Source organism: Garra rufa, chromosome 15 (assembly GCF_049309525.1).
Source record: "Garra rufa chromosome 15, GarRuf1.0, whole genome shotgun sequence".
In the NCBI taxonomy this organism is placed as follows: Eukaryota; Metazoa; Chordata; class Actinopteri; order Cypriniformes; family Cyprinidae; genus Garra; species Garra rufa.
This window is the reverse complement of record NC_133375.1, coordinates 22,494,427-22,517,061: the sequence shown is the minus strand read 5'-3', so window position 1 is coordinate 22,517,061 and position 22,635 is coordinate 22,494,427. Positions and strand designations below refer to the sequence as shown.

General features: G+C 36.7%; 2 protein-coding genes across 2 annotated transcripts in view; one reads left to right on the top strand and one right to left on the bottom strand.

Moving 5' to 3' along the window:
• Window positions 1-3,730: 3,730 nt before the first annotated feature.
• Window positions 3,731-11,324, top strand: capza1b (capping actin protein of muscle Z-line subunit alpha 1b). The gene is made up of 10 exons (XM_073818652.1): window positions 3,731-3,825; window positions 6,492-6,555; window positions 7,017-7,068; window positions 7,898-7,961; window positions 8,231-8,437; window positions 8,582-8,661; window positions 9,689-9,767; window positions 9,854-9,925; window positions 10,016-10,078; window positions 10,189-11,324. The coding sequence occupies exons 1-10, from the start codon at window positions 3,787-3,789 to the stop codon at window positions 10,327-10,329; spliced, it is 861 nt and encodes a 286-aa protein (XP_073674753.1). The 5' UTR covers window positions 3,731-3,786; the 3' UTR covers window positions 10,330-11,324.
• A 362-nt stretch (window positions 11,325-11,686) lies between these two features.
• cttnbp2nlb (CTTNBP2 N-terminal like b) overlaps window positions 11,687-22,635 on the bottom strand; it is a 35,432-nt gene continuing 24,483 nt past the window's right edge. The window contains exons 3-5 of the mRNA XM_073818651.1: window positions 18,094-18,324; window positions 15,795-15,902; window positions 11,687-15,266 (exon numbers count right to left, since the gene is read on the bottom strand). Coding sequence (XP_073674752.1) covers window positions 13,968-15,266; window positions 15,795-15,902; window positions 18,094-18,324 — 1,638 coding nt within the window. The 3' untranslated portion in view covers window positions 11,687-13,967. The remainder of the gene's footprint in view (window positions 15,267-15,794; window positions 15,903-18,093; window positions 18,325-22,635) is intronic.

Here is a 22,635-nt window from a genome sequence, read left to right as displayed (position 1 = left end):
TTTAGAGCCCTTTGAAGCTGCATTTAAACTGTATTTTGGAAGTTTAAATTCGGGGGAACCATAGAACTCCACTATATGAAGAGAAATCCTGAAATGTTTTCCTCAAAAAACATAATTTCCATACGACTGAAAAAAAGAAAGACACGAACATCTTAGATGACAAGGATTGAGTAGATTATCTGTAAATCTTTGTTCTGAAAGTGAACTATACTTTAACTATTTTTAGAGTTTGCATGAGAAGTCACTGACTTTTTGCACTTCCCATTCATGGTACCTGTAAATGGTGATTGAGTGGCACAACTGAAATTCAACTGAAATTCAATGATGTCAAGACTGTTATGTGATTGGTTATCAAGGCACACGTGACCCAAGTTGACCGTCTTTCTTCAATAGTAAGTATTACAGACCCAATCATCTCCCAGTTGTAAGAAGATCCCTGGCTATTTTACAACGTTCAGGACAAGTACTGTCTGTTTGGTTGACTAGAGGAATATAGAGGAAACCTGTTTGAAAACAGTCATCATTTTTGCTGATAATGATTCCAACAGAGCAGCAAATAGGCAGCAAAATCTCCTCTGCTGTGGAATAACAAAAGCTTCTCAGTTACAGCACATGCGTGTGGTTTTGAAGAGGTCCGTGCGTGTTTGATTGGATCACAGAAGGGCTAATACCTCCACATATTCCTCGACATCAAAGCGAGAGGCCTTAACAACTGTCACATCACATCAGTGCCTTCCCAAGTATGTGTGTGAGTGTGTGAGGCAGAATCTATCAGGGCAAAGCAGGATCAAAGGGAGGTAAGGTTACCACACGCACAGGTCGTGGGAACACACCTCACTTCCTCACCGCACACACACATAAAAAATGTTTTACTGCAAAGTTCAGTGCGAGGGAGGTAAATACTGTACCAGTACAAATGCAAGAAATATAAACCAATAGAAACTAATGTTGGATATGATGATCAAAGAGATGACACATTAGTGATGGATGACTTTCTCTCGCTTCTCTCGTCCCTCACTACCCCTATTTTGCTGTGTTGTGATGATAAGGCTTTCAAGAGTTCACACATATTTGTTCTAGCTATCGTTTTGCGTGTTCAACTATGAGAATGTCTTCTTCTGCTCTTTTGTTCTTCTTTCATTCTATCTCTGTTGAGATATGATACATCCAAGCTTGAAAGCTGTTTGAAAGTTTGTGGAAAGAATTTGCAAGTCCAGATGTAATGTTTGCCTTTGCTTTGTTTAATTCTGCTCTGTTAGGAATCATATATAATCTGTAGGTGGAAATATTGTATATTTAATAGGTATGGCTGTATAAGCAATATACCTAAAAGATCCAGGCTCTGAGAGAAGAGATGGGAGAAGAGGAGGGGAAAGGGGAGAATAGGGGCCTAAAGGCTCCTCTGTGGTGCACTTCTCTCCAGCAAAGCACATTAGTTCCAGGACGTTAAAATGAAGTTTCATGGATCATCCTCTTCCTGAGATCAACTTTCATAATGTCCTGTTTGCATTTATATGTGCATTGCATTTATGTAATTCTGAAGTGACAAAAATGGCCAATGACGATTGAGTAATTACTTCAGCAGGTGGAAAAAAAGAAAACAGAAAGTCCGTTTTTTTCTCCAATTTTGAAGTTCTGTGACAGAATCTTGAGAATAAAACATGCCCCAGATGTACATGCTGTCGGCCTGCAGTGATTTCACATCTACTGTATGGTTTTAGATGCGAATGTGGCTCTCACGGATATAGGCAGAGTAATCGCGCCCTCTACTGGTAAATCAAGTTTTTTTTTTTTTTTTTTTTTTTTTTTTTTTTTTTTTATATATCCAACAGTAGTTCAAATGTTAGAGAAATGCTGCTCTCTGTATGGCAGTGGAAGACTCGCATAAGGCATTTGTCAATCATCCGGTAAACATTTATTTTGTTTTACTGTAATTACTGCTTTTATTACCATTACTAGAGCCTGGACCCAGAAATGAACTAAACTTGACAAAACCTCCTTTTGGGGACATCCTCATTTGGTATAAAAATGTGGATTTAAAAAAAGAAATAACAAATAATTATTTAATTACTTTAAATGCAGAAAGCATTCTGTTTAGGATGTGGGATATTTAAGTTATTTTAACTCCAGTCACATGATCCTTCAGAAATCATTGTAATATTCTGATTTCCTGTATATAAAAAAAAATAAAAAATAAAAAATGTTGTTAAAAACAGCTAATTTTATCCAGGATTCTTTGATAAATAAAAAGTTTAGAAAAACAGCATTTATCTGAAATAGAAATCTTTTGTGACATTATAAATGTCTTTATCATCACTTTTGATCAATAAATGTTTACTCAACTGAAAAAAATTTACTCAACTGTTTTAAATATTAATAATAATAATAATAATAATAATAACAAATGTTTATTGATCAGAAAATCAGAAAATTGAACAGATGACTGGAGTAATAATGCTGAAAAATCTTTGATCACAGGAATAAATTACATTTTAAAATATATTCAAATAGAAAGCAGTTATTTTAAATATTAGAAACATTTTTTTAAAAATGTACTGCTTTTGTTGTACTTCTGATCAAATATATGCAGGCTTGGTGAACAGAAGAGACTTCTTTAAAAAATATTAAAAATATTGCCATTCAAAAACTTTTGACTAGTGTATATATATATATATATGTGTATTAAAGGAGTAGCTCACTTTCAGAACAAAAATTTACAGATAATGTTGTCATCCAAGATGTTCATGTCTTTCTTTCTTCAGTTATGAGGAAATTATGTTTTTTGAGGAAAACGTGTCAGGATTTCTTTCCATATAATGAAGGTCTATGGTGCCCCCGAGTTTGAACTTCCAAATTGCAGCTTCAAATGACTCTAAACGATCACAGCCGAGGAAAGAAGGGTCTTATCTAACGAAACAATTGGTTATTTTCTAAAAAGAAATTACAATTTATATACTTTTTAACTTCAAATGCTTGTCTTCTCTGTTTGTACTCTGTGTAGAGATGAAAAAGTATATAAACTGTAAATGTTTTTAGAAAATAACCAAGCGTTTCGCTAGATAACCCTTTTTCCTCAGATGGTATCATTTAGAGCCCTTTGAAGCTGCATTTAAACTGCATTTTGGAAGTTGAAACTCGGGGGCACCATAGAAGTCCATTATATGGAGAGAAATCCTGAAATGTTTTCCTTAAAAAACACAATTTCTTTACGACTGAAGAAAGAAAGACGTCATGAACATCTTGGATGACAAGGGGATGAAAGTGAACTACTCCTTTAATGCTTTGGCAAGTTGTATGCATGTCTACAAGACTGTAGATGTGCATTTATGTATGATATACAAATTTTTTATTGCTATTACTATTTTGCGGAATATTTCTTAAAAAAAGCATAAGAAATGTGTTTCCTTGTTTTAAATTTGTTGAGTGAATATTCAGTGACAAAAACAACCGCTCGCTTATCGCCACCTACTGGCTTAGAAATGTAACTTGCAGAAGGGATCACTACACGAATCAGTTAATGAATCTTTTAATGGACTCATCCAAAAGATTCGACTCACCTATATGACTTAAAAATCCCCATTAAAAATTGAAACTCGAAGTCTTGCTCTCCTTATATCCTCTCCGCAAGTTGATTGTCAGACCGGAGGAGGCGGGAGAGGAGAGGAGAGGAGAGCAGGAGCTGCGCGAGGCGGTGGCTCGCACTCCGTTTTGCCCTATTATGGTCACGAGCGTGACAGCGCGCGCTACCCAGCATGCGCCGCGGTGTGAGGCTCCGCCACAGCCAAGATGACCGACTTTGAGGAGCCGCTTTCAGACGAGGAGAAGGTAAAAATAAAACATTAAGTTAACTTTCACAAAACCGTCCAAATACATACGCTCGTATGTTTTATATTAAAGCACTCCGCTTGCAAAAGAATGTGTAACTGCTTCCCGGAAGGAGTGTGACGTTGTGTAGCCGGTTAGCCGTGTGCTAATCTGTGAGGAAGTGAAATCGCAGCTTTGCACTCCGGTAAAACACAGAGACCTGGCTTAATAACAATGGTGCACCGAACAACAAGCACTGTTTTAGTAAATCACACGCTGTGCGTTTAAGTTAAAATGGCCGTGTTGTGTTGTGTTGAGTTGGAAGTGTTGTGAGCGTCAGCTGTTAGCAGTTAGCTGTCAGAGTGAGTTCAGAAATAGATCTCAGCAGATCCACCCACTCCGAACCGAGAAAACGGGCTTTAACGGGCCGTACTCCGGTAGAATTACACATGTGTGGGACAGCAGATGCCAGATCCGCCTGACACGACAGCCATCTGAGCCGAAAGTCTCGGCCGGATGGAGTTACGACCGCAGGAGCGGGTGTGTTTTGAGGTGGAAGTCTGCAATCTACGCTGTTTTAAAGAAATAGTTTAGCCAAAATTGAGAATTGTTTCAGCATTTTACACCCCCGTGTTGTTTCTGCAGGGAAACACAAATGAGATGTTAGGAAGAATCGTTGGCTTTTAAGTGCGTCTTTCCATATGTTGAAACTGAATGGCAAGACTGTCAATTACATGGTATGTCACTTTGACAGTAGTCTTGAGTTTTATATGGAGCAGACGGGTGGATTCTGATTTATTTGTGCTCTTTCGTTCAGTCTCTGTCAGCATCCGTCCCTTCTCTGAAAGCGGCATTTAACTGCCACATATTTTCTTTCCCTTTAATTACATATGGTCATTTTCTGCATACTGTCAGAGCTTTAAGTTACAGGCCCAGCTGACTTCCCCAGCCAGGCTGCATAAGATGCTCATTAGACCGATAACCAGATGCTTCCCTTTATGTTAATCTCTTTCCCTTATTTTTATTAAATGTGTTTTGTTGGTCAACAATCTGCACTAGACAGATTCTGTTGGCGACTTTGAAAGGCTTTAGCTGTATGCTTTGTGTTGTGTGCTCAGTGAGAGTTTAAACTTGCACACTTAAGTGAAACTTAACCCCCCACCCAAAAAAACTAATTACAATTCCTTCATCACTTAGCACATGACTTTTTTTTTCACAGGAAAACAACAATTTAAAAAAAAAAATGAGTTTTTTTTTTGAGTCAATACAATGAAATTTAATGGGTCCCAGAGTTGTTTTAAAAGTTGAAATATATTTTTTAGTAATCTTATTTTCTTAAATATTTCTTAAGTTGAATAGTAATATTAATACACTACACTGAGTCAAAGGTTTAGAAACAGTAATATTTTTAAGTCTCTTCCGCTCACCAAGCGTGAGCAAAGTACAAGAAAAACAGTCCAATTTTGAAATATTTTTACTATTTAAAATAGCTGATTTCTATTTGAATACATTTTATAATGTCATTTATTTCTGTGATTTCAAAGCTGAATTTTTTGCATCATTACTCCAGTCACATGATCTTTCAGAAATCATAATAATATTCTGATTTGCTGCTCAAAAAAACATTTTTAATTATTATTACCTTGAAAACAGCTGAGTAGAATTTTTTTCAGGTTTCTTTGATGAATAGCATTTATCCTTGCATCCTTGCTAAATAAAAGTTTTAATTTCTATAAATTCCTTCTTTCTTTCAAAAAATAAAAATAAAAACTGACTCAAAGCTTTTGAATGGTATAGTGTATAATGTTACAAAAGTTTTTTTTTTTTTTCAGGTAAATGCTAATCTTTGGATCTTTCTGTTCATCATAGAATCCTGAAATTTTTTTTTACTTAACTCTTTTAAATATTGATGATAAGAATAATAATAAAAATGTTTCTTGAACAGCAAATCAGCATATTAGAATGATTTCTGAAGGGTCGTGTGACACTGAAGACTGGAGTAATAATGCTGAAAATTTAGCTTTGATCACAAAAATAAGTAATATTTTAAAATATATTAAAATAAAGTTATTTTAAATAGTAAAAATATTTCTAAATTTGACTGTTTTTGCTGTACTTTGGATCAAATAAATGCAGGCTTGGTGAGCAGAATAAAAACATGTCATAAAAACATTAAAAATCTTACTGTTCAAAAACTTTTGACTGGAAGTGTAATTGCTATTATATTGTAATCTTGATAAATAATCACTTTTTTCTAAAATGTACATGCCTGCAAGCTTAATTTTAAGTTAAATAGTTTAAAGTTAAGTACTTTTATTTGGATGAACTATCACTTTAACAGTACACTGCAGATCTGATGTGGCATCCTGGTCTGAAACGTCAAGACATTTACACTGAGATTAAGAGGATATTTGAGGGTAGGAATAAGTGAGGTGTTCTTTGACATTTAGTAGTGTGGGTGATGTGGTATTAAAACATGATGTAAGATGTGTGTTTTTTGGGATATGTGTATTGTTGAGAACTTGGCAGTGTGTGTTCTTGAAGTGTTACCGGGTGTGTATATGGGGTAATTTGAGCTCGAGAGTCACCCGCTGGAAACTGGCTCTGATTCAGTAGTGCTGAAGCCACAGTGTTTCAGTGAGGCAAATATGTGCCCACTTATAATTTATTATGTGTTATTTCTGCAGGTCCGCATCGCAGCTAACTTTGTGACCCACGCTCCCCCTGGGGAATTCAATGAAGTGTTCAATGGTGAGTGTAACTTTCAGCTGTTCTGTTCTTAAGACCTCTTTCACTTACAGCAAAAGACTGAATAAATGCTCTCCTGTTCATCATGATTTAACACAATATTACAGGTGTTTTTTTTGGTCAAATAAATTCAACCATAGTGAGCATAAGAGACTTGGTGTAGTAAGAGATTTGATTCTGGACACCACCATCAAACAACATGGAGGAAATGCATGTGATAATTTTTTTACTGATTTGCACATAAAGGGAAGAAATACACAAGACGATGTTTGGGGAGGCAACCATTTGATGTTTTTTTTTTTTTTTTTGCTCCTGATTCGCATTGCATTGCTGTCTTGCGTTTTAATTGGGCGTTCCTCTCGTTCATCGAAACAAACATCTGATTCCAAATCAGTTTAGTATTTTATATTATACCAGACCTTTGTTGGTTGGTGATTCATTTTTAATTATTGTGTTTTTTGTAGATGTGCGACTTCTCCTCAACAATGACAACCTCCTTCGGGAAGGGGCAGCACAGTAAGTTATTTACAGAAATGACTGTTTTCTATTTGAATATAATTTAAAATGTACTTTATTCCTGTGTTGACAGCTGAATTTTTAGCATCAATACTCCAGTCACATGATCCTTCAGAAACCATTCTAATATTCTGATTTGCTGCTCAAAAACAGCTGAGTAGATTTCTTTGATGAATGAAAGTTCAGAAGAACAGCTTTTATCTAAAATAGAAATCTTTTGTAACATTATAAATGTCTTTATCATCGCTTTTGATCATTTTAAATCATCCTAGCTAAATAAAAGCAAAACAGAATAAATGCTTATCTTTGGATTGTTCTATTCATCAACGGATTCTGAAAAAAAGTGCTCAACAGTTTTAAATATGAATAATAATAATAAGAAGAAACATTCATTGACCAGCAAAAATCTGCATATTAGAATGATTTTTGAAGGATCACATGACACTGAAGACTGGAGTAATGATGCTGAAAATTTAGCTTTGATCACAGGAATAAATTACATTTTTGAATGTATTTAAATGTATGTAAAGTTATTTTAAATAGTAAAAATATTTCAAAGTTTTTGCTGTACTTTGGATCAAATAATTGCAGGCTTGATGAGCAGAAGAGACTTTTTTTTTTAAATACATGAAAAATCTTACTGTTCAAAACCTGTAGTGTGTATATATATATATATATATATATATAAAATAAAAATAAACAGTGCACACATTATGTAAACACAAACTTTTATTTTGGATGCAATTATTTACGATTAATCTGTATGTAGTTGAAAGTTTGTTTTTATAAGCAAAATTCATGTTGCAATATTTAATTTTCTGTTTTACAGTGCCTTTGCTCAGTATAACATGGATCAGTTCACTCCTGTCAAACTGGATGGTAGCGAGGAGTCGGTAAGTTAATAAGTCGGTTTTGGAAATGTGCGTATAGGTTTAGTTCCTGTGCTGCCATGGTGTTTGTTTTGAACAGAGAGCACACTATTGACACATTATTTATTCAAGCTGGGTGTAAACTCTGCTCTCTAGAGATCTTTGTGTACTTTGTGAGAGATTAGGGCAGGTATAAGCATTGTAGTGTGAGTGTTTGCTGCTGCGTTAGGAGAACTGCAGATCTGTGTGTGAGTTGTTTTGCCTAAAGAGGAAGGGACATCCTGTTCCTGCAGGTTCTGATCACTGAGCATGGAGATCTGGGTCAGGGACGGTTCTTCGACCCACGGAAGAGGGTGTCATTCCGCTTTGATCACCTGCGAAAGGAAGCGAGCGATCCTCAGCCCTACGAGGGAGAGGCTGCCCTCCGATCCTGGAGGGATGCCTGCGATGAAGCGCTCAGTGCTTACGTGAAAGAGCACTATCCCACTGGAGTCTGCACGGTAAACATCTTTCCTAGGGGAATCTCAACAGAATAATATGAATTTCAAATTCATGAAATTTGTCTTATTGTTAGCACTTCCTGAATTTATATTCGCTCACAGACATAGTTTGTGAAATCATGTAGACTGATATTTGTGCTGCAGGTGTATGGGAAGACTGTTGACGGACAGCAAACAATTATTGCTTGTATTGAGGGTCATCAGTTCCAGCCCAAAAACTTTTGGTGAGTAGTGTTCAATGTTTCATCACCAGCTCTCAGGAATATTTGTATAATGTTGTACAAAGTTGCTAATGTTTTATGCTGTTCTCTAATGTTTTATTACAATTATTATTAACTGAACTGATTAAAGAGATAGTTGACCCAAAAATAAATATTCTGTCATTTTATTACTCACTCTCATGCCGTTCCAAACCTGTAAGACTTTAGTTTTTCTTCAGAACACAAATTAAGGTATTTTTAATGAAATCTGAAAACAGCCCAGAAAAGGCCCAGAAAAGTAGTAAGGACATTGTTAAAACAGTCCATGTGACATCAGTTGTTCAACCATAATGTTATAAGGCTGCGAGACTACTTTTTGTGCACCAAGAAAACAAAAATACCAACTTTATTTAATAGTTTCTTCTTTCTCGTCCTTGAACATGTCAGTTGCTTTTGCTTTGTCTGTGCAGGGTCAGAAAGCTCTCGTATTTTAATCAAAAATATCTTAATTTGTGTTTCAAAGATAAACGAAGGTCTTACGGGTTTGGAACGACATGACGGTGACTAATTAATGACAGAATTTTAATTTCTGGATAAACTAAATCTTTAACCAAACATTTTTTTAATTCTTATTTATTTCTGTGATGGCTAATCTGAATTTTCAGCGGGCAATTACTCCATTCTTCAGTGTCACATGGTCCTTCAAAAATAATTCTAAAATCCTTAAATGGTGGTTTATTTGTTTAAAAAAAAACAGGCATTATGTACAGCCATCTGTTAATTTAGACCTCTTAAAAGTAATAAAAACTGATTCACTCTTGCCACATTTTGTTTTGCAGTCATAATCAGATGACTATATATTATCCCTTATCAAATTACTTCTACATTTCTGCCATGAGTTCTATAATTCTTTTTGTTTAATATGTTTGTGTGAGTCAATTCCTCTAGAGTCTACATTAGAACTGTGCAATTCAACCAAGTCTAGAGTCTGATTCTGTAGTAAGACTAGGTCTTATTGTACTCTGACTCTCTGATGATTCTGTCTTGTCAGGAATGGCCGGTGCAGGTCAGAGTGGAAGTTCACTATTAGTCAGTCATCAGCTCAGGTTGTGGGAGTATTGAAGATCCAGGTAAGACCTGACAGACTAGCATAGTGGGGATGAGAAAGAAAGTGTGATGGTGAAGAATTGGTGTTAAATCATATGGTTTCCTACAGGTGCATTATTATGAGGACGGTAATGTACAACTGGTGAGCCATAAAGAGGTGGAGGAGTCCATTGTAGTGAATGTAAGTAAAAAAGAAGAGATATAACCAATCAAGCAAATGTTTAAGATCGCAAAGAAGATTTGAAGTAAATTCCTGCTCTTTTATCTCTAGAATGAAACCCAGACTGCCAAGGAATTTGTAAAAATAATTGAAAATGCTGAAAATGATTACCAGGTAAGAATTCCACATGATGAATATTAACATTTTTGTATGATTGGTACATCCATGATTTTAATTATCAGAATCCAGTTTAACATTGCCATTTTTTAAATGTTTCCCTCCAGACGGCCATCAGTGAGAACTACCAGACGATGTCAGACACCACCTTCAAAGCTCTCCGCAGACAGCTGCCCGTCACTCGCACCAAGATCGACTGGAACAAGATCCTCAGCTACAAGATCGGCAAAGAGATGCAAAACGCTTAGAAACCGCCCCGGTTCCCCTTCCCTCTGTTCAATTGCGGAGCCGGCGCTCAGAACACCAATGCCGTTTGCTCAGCATGAAGAAGTCTCCCAAAAATGAAAATTAAAAAAAAAAAAGTCAAAAAAAACTTTTTTCTGTTTAAAAGCAGATGCGATTCCATTCAACTTTCTGTCATTAATAGACTTGGATGGGTCTCAGCTGTGGATGAGGTTCAAATGAGAACTTGGAGGGAATCGTGGATCTAAATTATCGGCAATTGTTGCTTTTCTCTCATTTACCCGCTCGCAAGTCACACAAAGAGTTCGTATTGTTTTGATTTTGGTCTTTTTTGTGAACTGTGACAGCTGCAATGCTTGTGCAAACGGTTTTGTGTTTTAAAACGGTGGATAAGTAATGCCTCACTCGCTGTATCTTCAAACCCCAATCAGACCACAACCGCACCTTCCTCCTCCTCCGCCTACTGACAACCTGGAGAGGTGAGATTTCCTGCTGTCTTGTCCTCAACTATCCAGGCTGTAACAGGGAATGCATGAGGTCAGGAGAGGAGAGGAATGGGCTGTGTGTCTGGGTTTGGAACAGCCATCTGTCTTAACTGCTCTCACCGTATCTTTGTCTAACAGTGACTCACTGTCTGCTAAACTAAAATGGTTTAATAACCCAAAAAGACAGAATAAATTAATTCATGGATAACCCTCTTTAGTGGCAAAGACATCCAAATTAAGTCTTGATTTTTATATTTATACACCAGTTTAATTGTTTTCACTTATATAGAGGTTCAGACTGTCTGTTACAGGTACTTGTGATGAATTTTGGGTATCCACAGTCTGCAACAAACCCAGCAACCCACGCAGTAAATCTGAGTCTCTCTTTCGTACTGAGGACTCTATCAGTGTTGCAATTGCATGTTTCTGCCACACTGCTTTCACGTAAACCTTGTTTGTCTTGACTGTTCCATCAAAGATCCTCTGTAAAATACACCCATCCTGTACGACGGGCATATTCTCTGTCTCATAACCTTTATTTTTTCAGATTTTAAATCATGCAAACGTAACGTCTGCTCACAGTAAATGGCACCAAAATGACTAAATGGTTACTGCTGAGCCTTTATTGTGTAAACTGTTTTTGTACCACAATATCTTTCTTTAATCTTTGTCGTGATATTCTTAGGGTGAGGACTATATTTACAATATTGCATAGAAAAAAAGTCAACTTTATTAGCTACACAGTTGGTCATAAATTTATTCAGCACTGCTAACTTGCAACTAGAAAATGCAACTAATTTAAGAAACTGTATTTTCATACAACTAGCTAAAAGTTTAAAACCTGTTTTTTTGAAAACATCAGGTACAAATACAAAAATTCAAAGTGTTGGTTCAGGTTTATTGATGCACAAAAACATATTCCAGTAGTAAAAATCTAAACTGCTACTTAAAAAGGTTTCAGTACAGTAGGAAAAATGGTGAGGTATTTAAAAACAGAAACATTAAATGACAGTAGAGCAGCTGAAACCTATGTAGGACAGGACAGATACATGCACCACATTTACTCAAAAACCCAACATACTTTGTTCTCTCATAAGCAAGTATAGATTGTATGCTGTATTCATGTGAGCAATACCTTCATGCCAGTAAGATTAAAAAAAAAATCGTCTATTTTCATACTACTCAAAAGTTTAAATATCAAAAGACTTCAAGAAGGACACAGGTAAGAAAAGAAAGTCCCAGGGTAAAGTAATCATTAAATGATGACATTACTCATTTGTGCTTTTACCATGGTTGTGAATCATGTAAACTGGTGCTGTAAGTTCTACCTAATATTTAATTAAGATTAAAGTTTAAATATTTAAAAAGACTGTCCAGTATAAACATAAAGATCAGTGATGGAGTAATACATCCAGGCATGGTTATTCGACCCAGAATTACATTCTCAGAACATAACATTTTGACTTGATTGAAAATATTGTTGACAAGAATTTGTGTCATAAAAACAAGCATTTTTCATCTTCATTTACAGAGAAGGTATTCTGGTTGGGCTGATGTTTAATGCTGCCCAACCACCAGGTGGCAGCGTCCTGAGCAGCACTTCAGATTGACACTAGAGGACGATGTAGTCATGGTGCAATACAGTAGGATGCAGAGGTTTTCCATGACCATTTCATATCAGTTCATATCTCCAGTAGTTGATTTCGACATAGACTGTGCATCATAATATATTACTGCTTGTCAGAAACCTAATAGTTAATATATTTATCATAAACTTAATATAAATGTCAGACATTCACCAGACAGATCAAGACAGACTGAGAATTTTCTCATTAGTAGCCTAAGACTGACCGATTGGTTGAAGACTTGGTTATTCACTATTTGCTTAACACAGTTTTTATTATATATACTTCTGTTTTTATCTGTGCAGGTCATCAGGAATGGACTAATAATGAATAACATTTTAAGATAAATAAAAAATTTTTTTGTTAAAAATAACAAAATATTAAAAAAAGATTAAAATAGTATTTAAATAGATTCAATCTTAGTAGGAGTAGTATTTTGAACAGGGCTGGGCAACTTTGGTCCTGGAGGGCCACTGTTACCTCCAACCCTAATCAAACACACCTGAACAAGCTAATTAATGTCTATAAAGTGTCTATAAAGCTACAGGCAGGTGTGTTTGATTAGGGTTGGAGCTAAACTTTGCAGGACAGTGGCCCTCCAGGAACAAAGTTGCCTATCCCTGATTTTGGAGGTTGTTGTATTTGAATAGGACTAGTATTTGTGGGAGTAGATAAGTGTGTGTTCCTTTCACAGTTATCAAACAATTAGGATGGTTGGGATCAGACTAAGTTTTGTTCTGGGATAGCTAAAGTTTTCAGTGAGGCATCACCTCTACAGTTTCTAAAAGACCATTATCACATGGACAACGCAGGGATGTCCAATCCTGCTCCAACTTGCCTTAACACTTCTGCCTAGAAGTGGACACCGGCCCTCCTGGGACAAGTTTGGACACCCTGAGTTAAGGAGATATTCAAAACGAGGTACTTAAAAGGATAGTTCTGTCCCTCCATTGAAAGTCCAGGAATGCAAAAATATCCTAAATTAGCTGTTTCAGGTGTGTTTAATTGAGGTTGGAATTCTAAACTCTGCAGGACACCAGCCCTCCTGGACCAAGTTTGGACACCCTGAGTTAAGGAGATATCCAAAACGAAGTAGCCTACTTAAAAGGATAGTTCTGTCCCTCCATTTTAGTCCAGGAATGCAAAAATATCCTAAATTAGCTGTTTCAGGTGTGTTTAATTGAGGTTGGAATTCTAAACTCTGCAGGACACCAGCCCTCCTGGACCAAGTTTGGACACCCTGAGTTAAGGAGACATCCAAAACGAGGTACTTAAAAGGATAGTTCTGTCCCTCTGTTGAAAGTCCAGGAATGCAAAAATACCTCAAAAGGTCATAAAGGCATGAGGGCGAGTAAATACCAACAGAATTTTAAATTTTTTGGGTGAACTATCCCTTTAAGGACAAGAATTGACAACTATCCCATGACAATAAGGGTGAAAATAACAAAACAAGGAAATCTTGAGGTTCTCAAGAGAGTGCTTTAGATGCCACTAGAGGGAATGGAGTGAAGAAAGCTGTGGACTCAAGGCTTGTTAACTAGATGACGACATGACCAAGTCAAGCTCTTTTGCATCTTCCTGACCACTGGTGAGACCACAGCTCCCAGAGAGCTCAGGGAAGTGGCTGCCCCTGCCAGAAGGAATCGGTGAGGCAGGAGACTGGTTGACCCCCTGCTTTTTAGGAGGAACAGGGGGTGGATGAATCTTCTCAGCCCTAGGAATTACTGGTGAGCGGATCCCTGGTGAAAGAACCCCTGGGCTCTTCCCTGTTGGCGAGGAGGCTGCGGCCAGGTTGCGGTAATCAGTGCCAAAGGGCGAGCTGTTGGACGGAGGGAGTTTACCTGTTGTTTGTTGGCTCGTGAACCGTGACAGCACCTGAGTGACAGTGTTGCGGGCAATTTGCTTTGCAGTAGAATTGTCTGGAGTAGTAGGAGCAGTCGCAGTAGGAGAGAGGTCTCGAGGCGAGTGGACAACGGATGCTCCGTGTTGCTGTTCTGCCTCAGCTTGTTGCTGAAACTTGTGGCGAGCAGCTTGGAATCGCTGGTTGATGCCGGCCTGATACGAGGATGGATAGGTCGGACTAGAGCAGCCTATAGAGGCCAGACGCTTGGTTAGAACTGGGGAAGAGCAAGGAGATGAGCTAAGAGAGGACGAGGCAGGACTGCTTGGGGAGAGACACTGCAAGGCTCCACTCCCTCCAGGGAGCACTACCCCATTGTCCACAAATCCCCCTTCCTTGTACCTCTCGTCTGCTGGAGACTCTGGTTCTTTGGGAGTGTGGTGACCATTTAGCTTGGATTGTGGAGATGCTTTAGATGCAATGGCTTTGCCATCGACTTCTGTTTGAGCAAGAGGAGGCGTAATACCTGTGGCTGCTTTCTGAGGAGTTTTAACTTTTTCTTCACTGTCCTTTTCTTGCCCTGCCTTTTCTCGTTCTTTCATTTCATCCAACTCTTTCTTCAGACTATTAAACTTCTCCAAAAGCTCCTGATATCGTTTTTCTTCCTTCAGTAGTTTCCCTCTCATCTGCTTATGCTCCGTATCCAATTCAGCCAGCTTTCTCTCAGCTCTTGCCTCTATCTGCTGAGCATGAGCGTGTTCGCTCTCCAGCTCCCCCTTTAGGGATTTGACGGTACTGCTCTCCTGTTCCAGTTGGCGGCTGAGCTCTGCAACCCGCTGGCTCTCTTCCTCTGCCCGTGCTGTAGCCTTCTGACACTCTTTCGCGAGTGTCGAGGATAACTGCTGGTGCTGTGCTAAATCCTCCTCAGCTTGATTCGACAGGACTGACCGCTCACGTTCTAAACGCTCGACTTGAGCCTTCTCAAACTCCAGCTGTGAAGAAGAAAAGCAAGAGATGTCATTATAAAAATTCAAAGAGGGAATGTAAGATAGAATTATACAATTGTTCTTGAAGATGTCTTGTTTAGTTTTGGGCTCAAACAAGACTTCAAGACCCTGTGAGCTGCACAATGTGTGAGAACTATTGTCAAGAATCCATAAAAAAAGAATGTGTGTAAGGGAAACTCAGGGCAGGAAAGGAAGGGCCTTTTACATAATACTGGAGTCTGTACTTTGACCTTAACATCACCTTATCCTAATCCTATAAAAACACAAAGACACTATAGAATGTCTTCACACACACACAGAAGCGGATGCACTTTTATGCACCACAGTCCATAAAAACAATGAAGCCTTTCCTCTGCAAAAAAGTGATCTGTGCCAACACTGTTACACAACAAAGCCGTACAAAATCCGCTGGCAAAGGGTACAGTGATTGCTTTTATTTTGCAGTTTAAGTTGTATTTATAACGGTGCAATTTGTGCATGTGTATATATGTTTTGGTAGCGTTGCCTGGTTACCTGTTGCAGTAGCCTGTCTCGTTCCTTTTCCAACATGGCAGTGATGTCATCACCCGCAGCATTGTCTTGAGCGCGCCGTCGTTTCTCTTCTTCTAAATCAGCTATTACCTACAGGCATACACACATTCAAACATCAGGTCAAGACAGATGACTAATTATGACTAAACCATTTAAAAACGGTAGGAATATTTTATTTTCATTTACGCTAATGATGTTTGCGTCACATTAATTAAGGAAATTAACTTGTTTCTTCTCAAAACAATACATACTTTAAGAGATAGTTCACCTAAAATTAAACTTTAATTTTTTTATTAACGTTTCCAAACCTGTATGACTTTTCTTCTGTGGAACACATAAGAGGACATAAACAAGAAATGTTGTTTATAATATTTATAATTAAATGATTGGGTTAATCACTTTCATTCATTTTTCTTATGGTTATGAGTTGGCATAATTATCATATGTGACCCTGGACCACAAAACCAGTCATAAGTAGCATGGGTATATTTGTAAGCAATAGCCAACAATACATTGTATGGATCAAATTGATCGATTTTTCTTTAATACCAAAAATCATTAGGATATTAAGTAAAGATCATGATCCATGAAGATATTTTGCTAATTTCCTATCATAAATATATCGAAACTTAATTTCTGATGAGTAATATGCATTGCTAAGAACTTCATTTGCTCAACTTTAAAAGCAATTTTCTCAATATTTAGATTTTTTTTGCACCTTTAGATTCCAAAATTCCAGATTTTTCAAATAGTTGTATCTCGGCCAAATATTGTCCCATCCTAATAAACCATACATCAATGGAAAGCTTATTTATTTAACTGATTTATGAATGATGTATAAAATCTTTTGTCGTCCAGGGTCACATATTAGGGGGGAAAATGTGTTTCTTCGGCTTGTGGCCAGGCATCCCCCTCTCTCTCTCCCACTTCACTTCCTGTCTACATTACTGTCCTATCCTAATAAAAGGAAAACCGACAAAAATAAATCTTGAAAAAAAAAGTTTAATCAAATTTGTTTTTCAAAGGATCAAACGCTGTTATTCAGATCTACACCCTTTCAAAATAAAACTCACCCAGTGCACATAACAGAGAGAATAGGTGTGTTTAATTTTAGATTAATCTTTTATACTATGTTTATTAAATAAATAAAACCCTTTTTTAACTTTCAAAGAACTGAAACAGTTCTGTTTGCATACACACATTTTCGATACACGCACTTGAGCTCTGTCTGTCAAAACCTTGTGAACCATACGGTCTATATACACTACCAGTCAAAAGTTTTTGGACCGTAAGATTTTTAAAGTTTTTTTTTTTTTAAAGAGGTCTCTTCTGCTCACCAAGCCTGCATTTATTTGATCCAAAATACAGCAAAACCAGTAAAAATGTGAAATATTTTTACTATTTAAAATAACTGTTTTATATTTGAATATATTTTAAAATGTAATTTATTCCTGTGATTTCAAAGCTGCATTTTTACTGCATTACTGCAGTCACATGATTCTTCAGATATATTCTAATATTCTGATTTGCTGCTCAAAAAACATTTATTGCTGAAAACAGCTATAATTTTTAACTTCGTCAGGTTTCTGTGATAAATAGAAAGTTCTGAAGAACAGCTTTTATCTAAAATAGAAATCAGAATGATTTCTGAATAATCATGTGACACTAAAGACAGGATAATGATGCTGAAAATTCAGCTTTGATCACAGGAATAAATTACATTTTATAATATATATTTAAATAGAAAGCAGTTACGTTAAACAGTAAAAATATTTCACAATATTACTAATTTTGCTGTATTTTGAATCAAATAAATGCAGGCTTGGTGAGCAGAAAAGACTTATTGTGTAAAAAACATTAAAAATCTTACTGTTCAAAAACTTTTGACTGGTAGTGCATCTACCTTCAAACCCAGCATCCAAGTGGCTGATTAAAGTTACATTAATAACAGTACTCACTAGTTTTAACACCTACAGCTGTTTAGCATTACCACACTGCTAAAAATAAAAGTACCAAAATAGCAAAGCCACAGAAGAACCATTTTAATGAGCAGCTCTTAAAAGAACTATTTATTCTTAGTGTTTAGAAAATTTGAAAAATCTAAACATACTTTTTACAATAAAGAACCTTTTGTGGAATGGAAAGGTTCCGTGGATGTCAAATTTTGTGCATAAAATCCCAGGGGTGCCAATAAAGACCTATTTTGAAAGTACAGCATTCGAATAGGAGCCTAAAAATACTTCCTAGGTAGGTAGCTCAGGTCTCTGTCTTTGTCTCTCACCCTTCTGTGTCTCCTCTCTGCAGCAGCGAGCTGTTTCATCAATTTCTCCTTCATGTTGGTGCAGTGGGCCATCACTAGCTTCAACACGCCCAGCGGGTTCAGACACACGGGACTCTGCCGTCCATCATCCTGAGCCTGCAACAGCTCGCTGTCCCTCAGCAGTGCTACGAAGGGGTCACGGAGGTTATAATGTCCATATCGCTCCTGTACAAACGCATCTCTCTGTTGTGCCTAAAAAAATGTCAAAGGTAGACAGGAAGAGATAGGATTAAGTATTGTGTGTTGATCACACAGCAAGTTCACAGAATGACTGATTAATACCTTACATTTTGTTTGCATTCAGGCCATGTGTTTTTATGAGCGAGAGAGAAAGAGCGAGCAGGACTTCTAAACACATCGTGATGCAATTACAGCTGGTCACTATCAGATCTATTTTCACAAAACATAATCGCAGCCCTGACCCCCACCCTGACCCCTCCTCTGCGGGCAGGTGTTAAACCTCCCCTGGGCTGAAGGGATGGAGAGGGGGGCTCACACCACAAAAGGCCCAGCTGTAGGGGGTGTTGTTCACTACTCATTGTGCATGTGTGCGCTTGTGTGAGGACTGAAACGGGGGGCAGTGTGACTAATTAAGGAGGTATGGGGTGGTCTTACTAAACAGATCAGCAGATGGGAGGCACACAAACGCGCACGCACACACACACAACAAAATTAAGGACTGGAATAGACATGTGGTTTATGTTCTGGGTGACACACATGCTGCATCCTGCTGTATTCTTCCTCACTTTTCATGCTGTTCTTCCGTCCACTGCATTCTTCTGTTTTGAAATCATATCAGATTAAAGTCCACTGCCCCCCTCAAAAAAAAATGTTGGATGAAAAAATATTCAAAATGTTAATTATTTGACCAAAATAAGAGGGTTCATAAAAAAATGCATGTTATTTTTTTTTTGTTTACTACTGACCTGAATAAGATATTTTACATAAAAGATGTTTACATATAGTCCACAAGAGAAAACAATAGCTACATTTATCAAAATGATCCCCTTCAAAAGTTTACACACACCTGATTCTTAATACTGTGTTGTTACCTGAATGATCCACAACTGTGTTTTTTTGTTTAGTGATAGTTGTTCATGAGTCTCTTGTTTGTCCTGAACAGCTAAACTGCCCACTGTTTTTCAGAAAAATCCTTCGGGTCCCACAAATTCTGTGGTTTTCCAGCATTTTTGTGTATTGAACCTTTTCCAGCAATGATTGTCTTATTTTGAGATACATCTTTTCACACTGAGGACAACTGAGGGACTCATAGGGGAAAAAAGTTTTCACCCCTGGCTCTTAATGCGTGTTTCCTTCTGAAGCATCAGTGAGCGTTAGAACCTTCTGTAATAGTTGCATATGAGTCCCTCAGTTGTCCTCAGTGTGAAAAGATGGATCTTAAAATCATACAGTCATTGTTGGAAAGGGTTTAAATAGACAAAAATGCTGAAAAACCAAAGAATTTGTGGGACTTGAAGGATTTTTCTGAAGAACAGCAGGCAGTTTAACTGTTCAGGACAAACAAGGGACTCATAAACAACTCACTAAACAAAAAACACAGCTGTGGATCATTCAGGCAACAACAAAATATCCAGAATCAAGTGTATGTAAAAATTTGAACGGGGTCATCTTTATAAATTCAACTATTGTTTTCTCTGGTAGACTATACATAAATGTCTTTTATGTAAAATATCTTATTCATGTCAGTACTAAATTAAAAAAAATAATGCATTTTGTATGATCCCTCTTATTTTGGTAAGAAAAATTTACATTTTGCAGATTCTGTAAGGTGTATGTAAACTTTTGACTTCAACTGTATATCAGGGGCATTTCCTCTGAGGAGGCAAGGGAGGCAGTGCCTCCTCAAAATATTGGATGAGACAAAAAATTCATAGTACAAAATAAAACAATGCCAATATTACAAATTATTACATTAAAAAAAGTGTATAGTTTACAGTGACACCAGAAGGTAAAGTTACAGCTAGATTCGGCATCTCCTGCCTCCCCTGAGCCCATTGATTTTTAACAGACACCCTAAAGCGTGCCATAGGTTTGTTGAGGGGTAACTGAGAATGAATGGGGGAAAGTCACATGAGAGGAGGCAATGCCTCCCTGTGATATGATTGGATATGACAGGTTATGCTCAGCTGTGATTGGTTCATGTGTTAAATCCTGCCACTTGTGTTCGTGTGCATTCTGAATTCGCGAATCAGTCTGAATGAACAATATAATGGAGTTAATGGGAAGACTAATTTTAAAAAGCAAGTAAACAACTTACATACTTAGATATGACTACTTTGTTAAATCAAAATAAGATTTAAAATGGTCTGAAAACACAGTCTGTGGGAGTTTTTAGTGAATAATCAGCTTGGTGAAATTTAAAGTAAATCTCTGTCTATGAACAATATTTACCAAGCTTTGATAACTGACGATCTGAAAAATTCAAAAGTTTTTAAAAGTTAACTATTAAAAAGAATAGCTGAACATATGAGCACGCCTTGGTGTCCTCCTTAAACACACCAATGCAAACAAAAAATGTAGACGTTTATCTGCTTGATCACATTGCATGTGGGAAAGAAAGTAATATTTAACCAACCAGACTTCAAGAGAAATCAGCTTCCGCCATTTGCTGGTTATTATCTGCTGATCATTCAGTCTGAGACTCAAAGTCTTTTAATAACAGAGAATCACAGAGGGTGTGGTGTGCACTGGGTGTGAACATCAACATATTGATCAGCACAATGCGGCATCTGTAACCACAACAACCATTAAAATACACGCTGTTAACACTAACATAACATTTCTCAGTCTCAGTCTTTCAATCTCTCTGCATCAAGCAGAAATTCCTATTGTACAGTACTTATGTCTACGATGAAGCCGTGTGTTAAGTGTGTTAAATGCGTCTCAGACCACCAGGCTGGATAGTTTATTTATTTAACTTCAGCTTTAAGCGGTGTTGCATACTACTCAACATCATTAAAGAAAATTAGAGTCCATTTCCAGCCCTAGAGGCCTTAATCTGCGGCCCTGCCGGCTTCTGACTGACCTTATCCAGAGATCACAGAGAGAGACACAACTCAAGGAAGCAGAGAAAGACAGACATCACTATTACTACTGCTCACACTGCAGGTTATAAATTTGAACAAACCTCTAATACACTAATTATTACATTTTTGGGTGTAACTCAAGCTGCGCTATTCGTGGTACAGACGTAAATTGGTTTAATGAAGAATGATTCACTTTGGCAAAACCACCTGGTAAGGAACCACCTGGAACACCTTAGCAACTGCTAAGCACTCAAACTAAGCAACAAATATTTTGATATAGTCAATAAACATTTGAAGAAGTTCCAACTTTAATAAAGTCCAAAAGTTCAAGGTCAGAAAGATTTTATTTTTTGAAAGAAATTAATACTTTTATTTAGCAAGGATACATTTATTCAACCAAAAGTAACAATATAGTATTTATAATGTTACAAAAGATTTCTGTTTCAAATACATGCTCTTATTTAAACTTTATATTCATCAAAGAATACTGGAAAATGTGGCATACTATAATGATTTCTGAAGGATCACGTTACACTGACGTCTGGAGTAATGCTGAAAATTCAGCTTTGTCATCACAGGAATTAATTGCATTTGAAAATATATTGAAATGGAAAAAGTTATTTTAAATTGTAATACTATTTTACAGTATTACTGTAATTTTGCTCAAATAAATGCAGCCTTGGTGAGCATAAGAAACTTCTTACAGATCTAATGTCCCTTTTTTATTTCACATATCTACACTTCCATTCAAAAGTTTGGGATCAGTGCCATTTTTAATGTTTTTTTTTTAAAGAAGTCTCTTTTGCTCATCAAGGCTGCATTTATTTGATCAAAAATACAGAAAAAACAGTTATGTTGTTTAATATTATTGCAATTTAAAATAGTGTCTTTCTATTTTAATATACTCTATAATATAAATATAATTTATTCCTGTGATGCAAAGCAGAATTTTCCGCATCATTACTTCAGTTTTCAGTGTCACATGATCCTTCAGAAATCATTTTAATATGCTGACTTATTATCAATGTTGAAAACAGTTTTTGCTGCTTTATACATTTTTTTTGGAACCTGTGATACTTTTTCAGGATACTTTGATAAAAAAGACAAAAAGAACAGCATTTATTCAAAATAAAAATCCTTTGTAACAATATACACAACCATTGAGGTCAGTACACAAACAAAGTACACTTTTATGAAGCAGGGATGTGTTAAATTGATACAAAGTGATAGTAAAGACTTATGTTGTTAGAATTTTTTTTTAATAAATGCTGTTTTTTTTTTTTACTTTTTACTTTTAATTCATCAGAAAATCCTAAAAACGATCACAGTTTCCAGCACAACTGTTGATAATAAATCTGCGTATTAGAAGGTTTTTCTGAAGGATTGTGTGACACTGAAGAATTGTGTAATTCAGCTTATTATTTCACAATATTACTGTTTTTCTATATTTTTGATC

Bases quoted from the DNA above. Each gene is read 5' to 3' on its own strand.
- capza1b (XM_073818652.1), top strand. From the start codon at position 3,787: ATGACCGACTTTGAGGAGCCGCTTTCAGACGAGGAGAAG. The intron at 8,438-8,581 runs GTAAACATCTTT...TTTGTGCTGCAG, and splicing joins ATCCCACTGGAGTCTGCACG to GTGTATGGGAAGACTGTTGA. The intron at 10,079-10,188 runs GTAAGAATTCCA...GTTTCCCTCCAG, and splicing joins ATGCTGAAAATGATTACCAG to ACGGCCATCAGTGAGAACTA.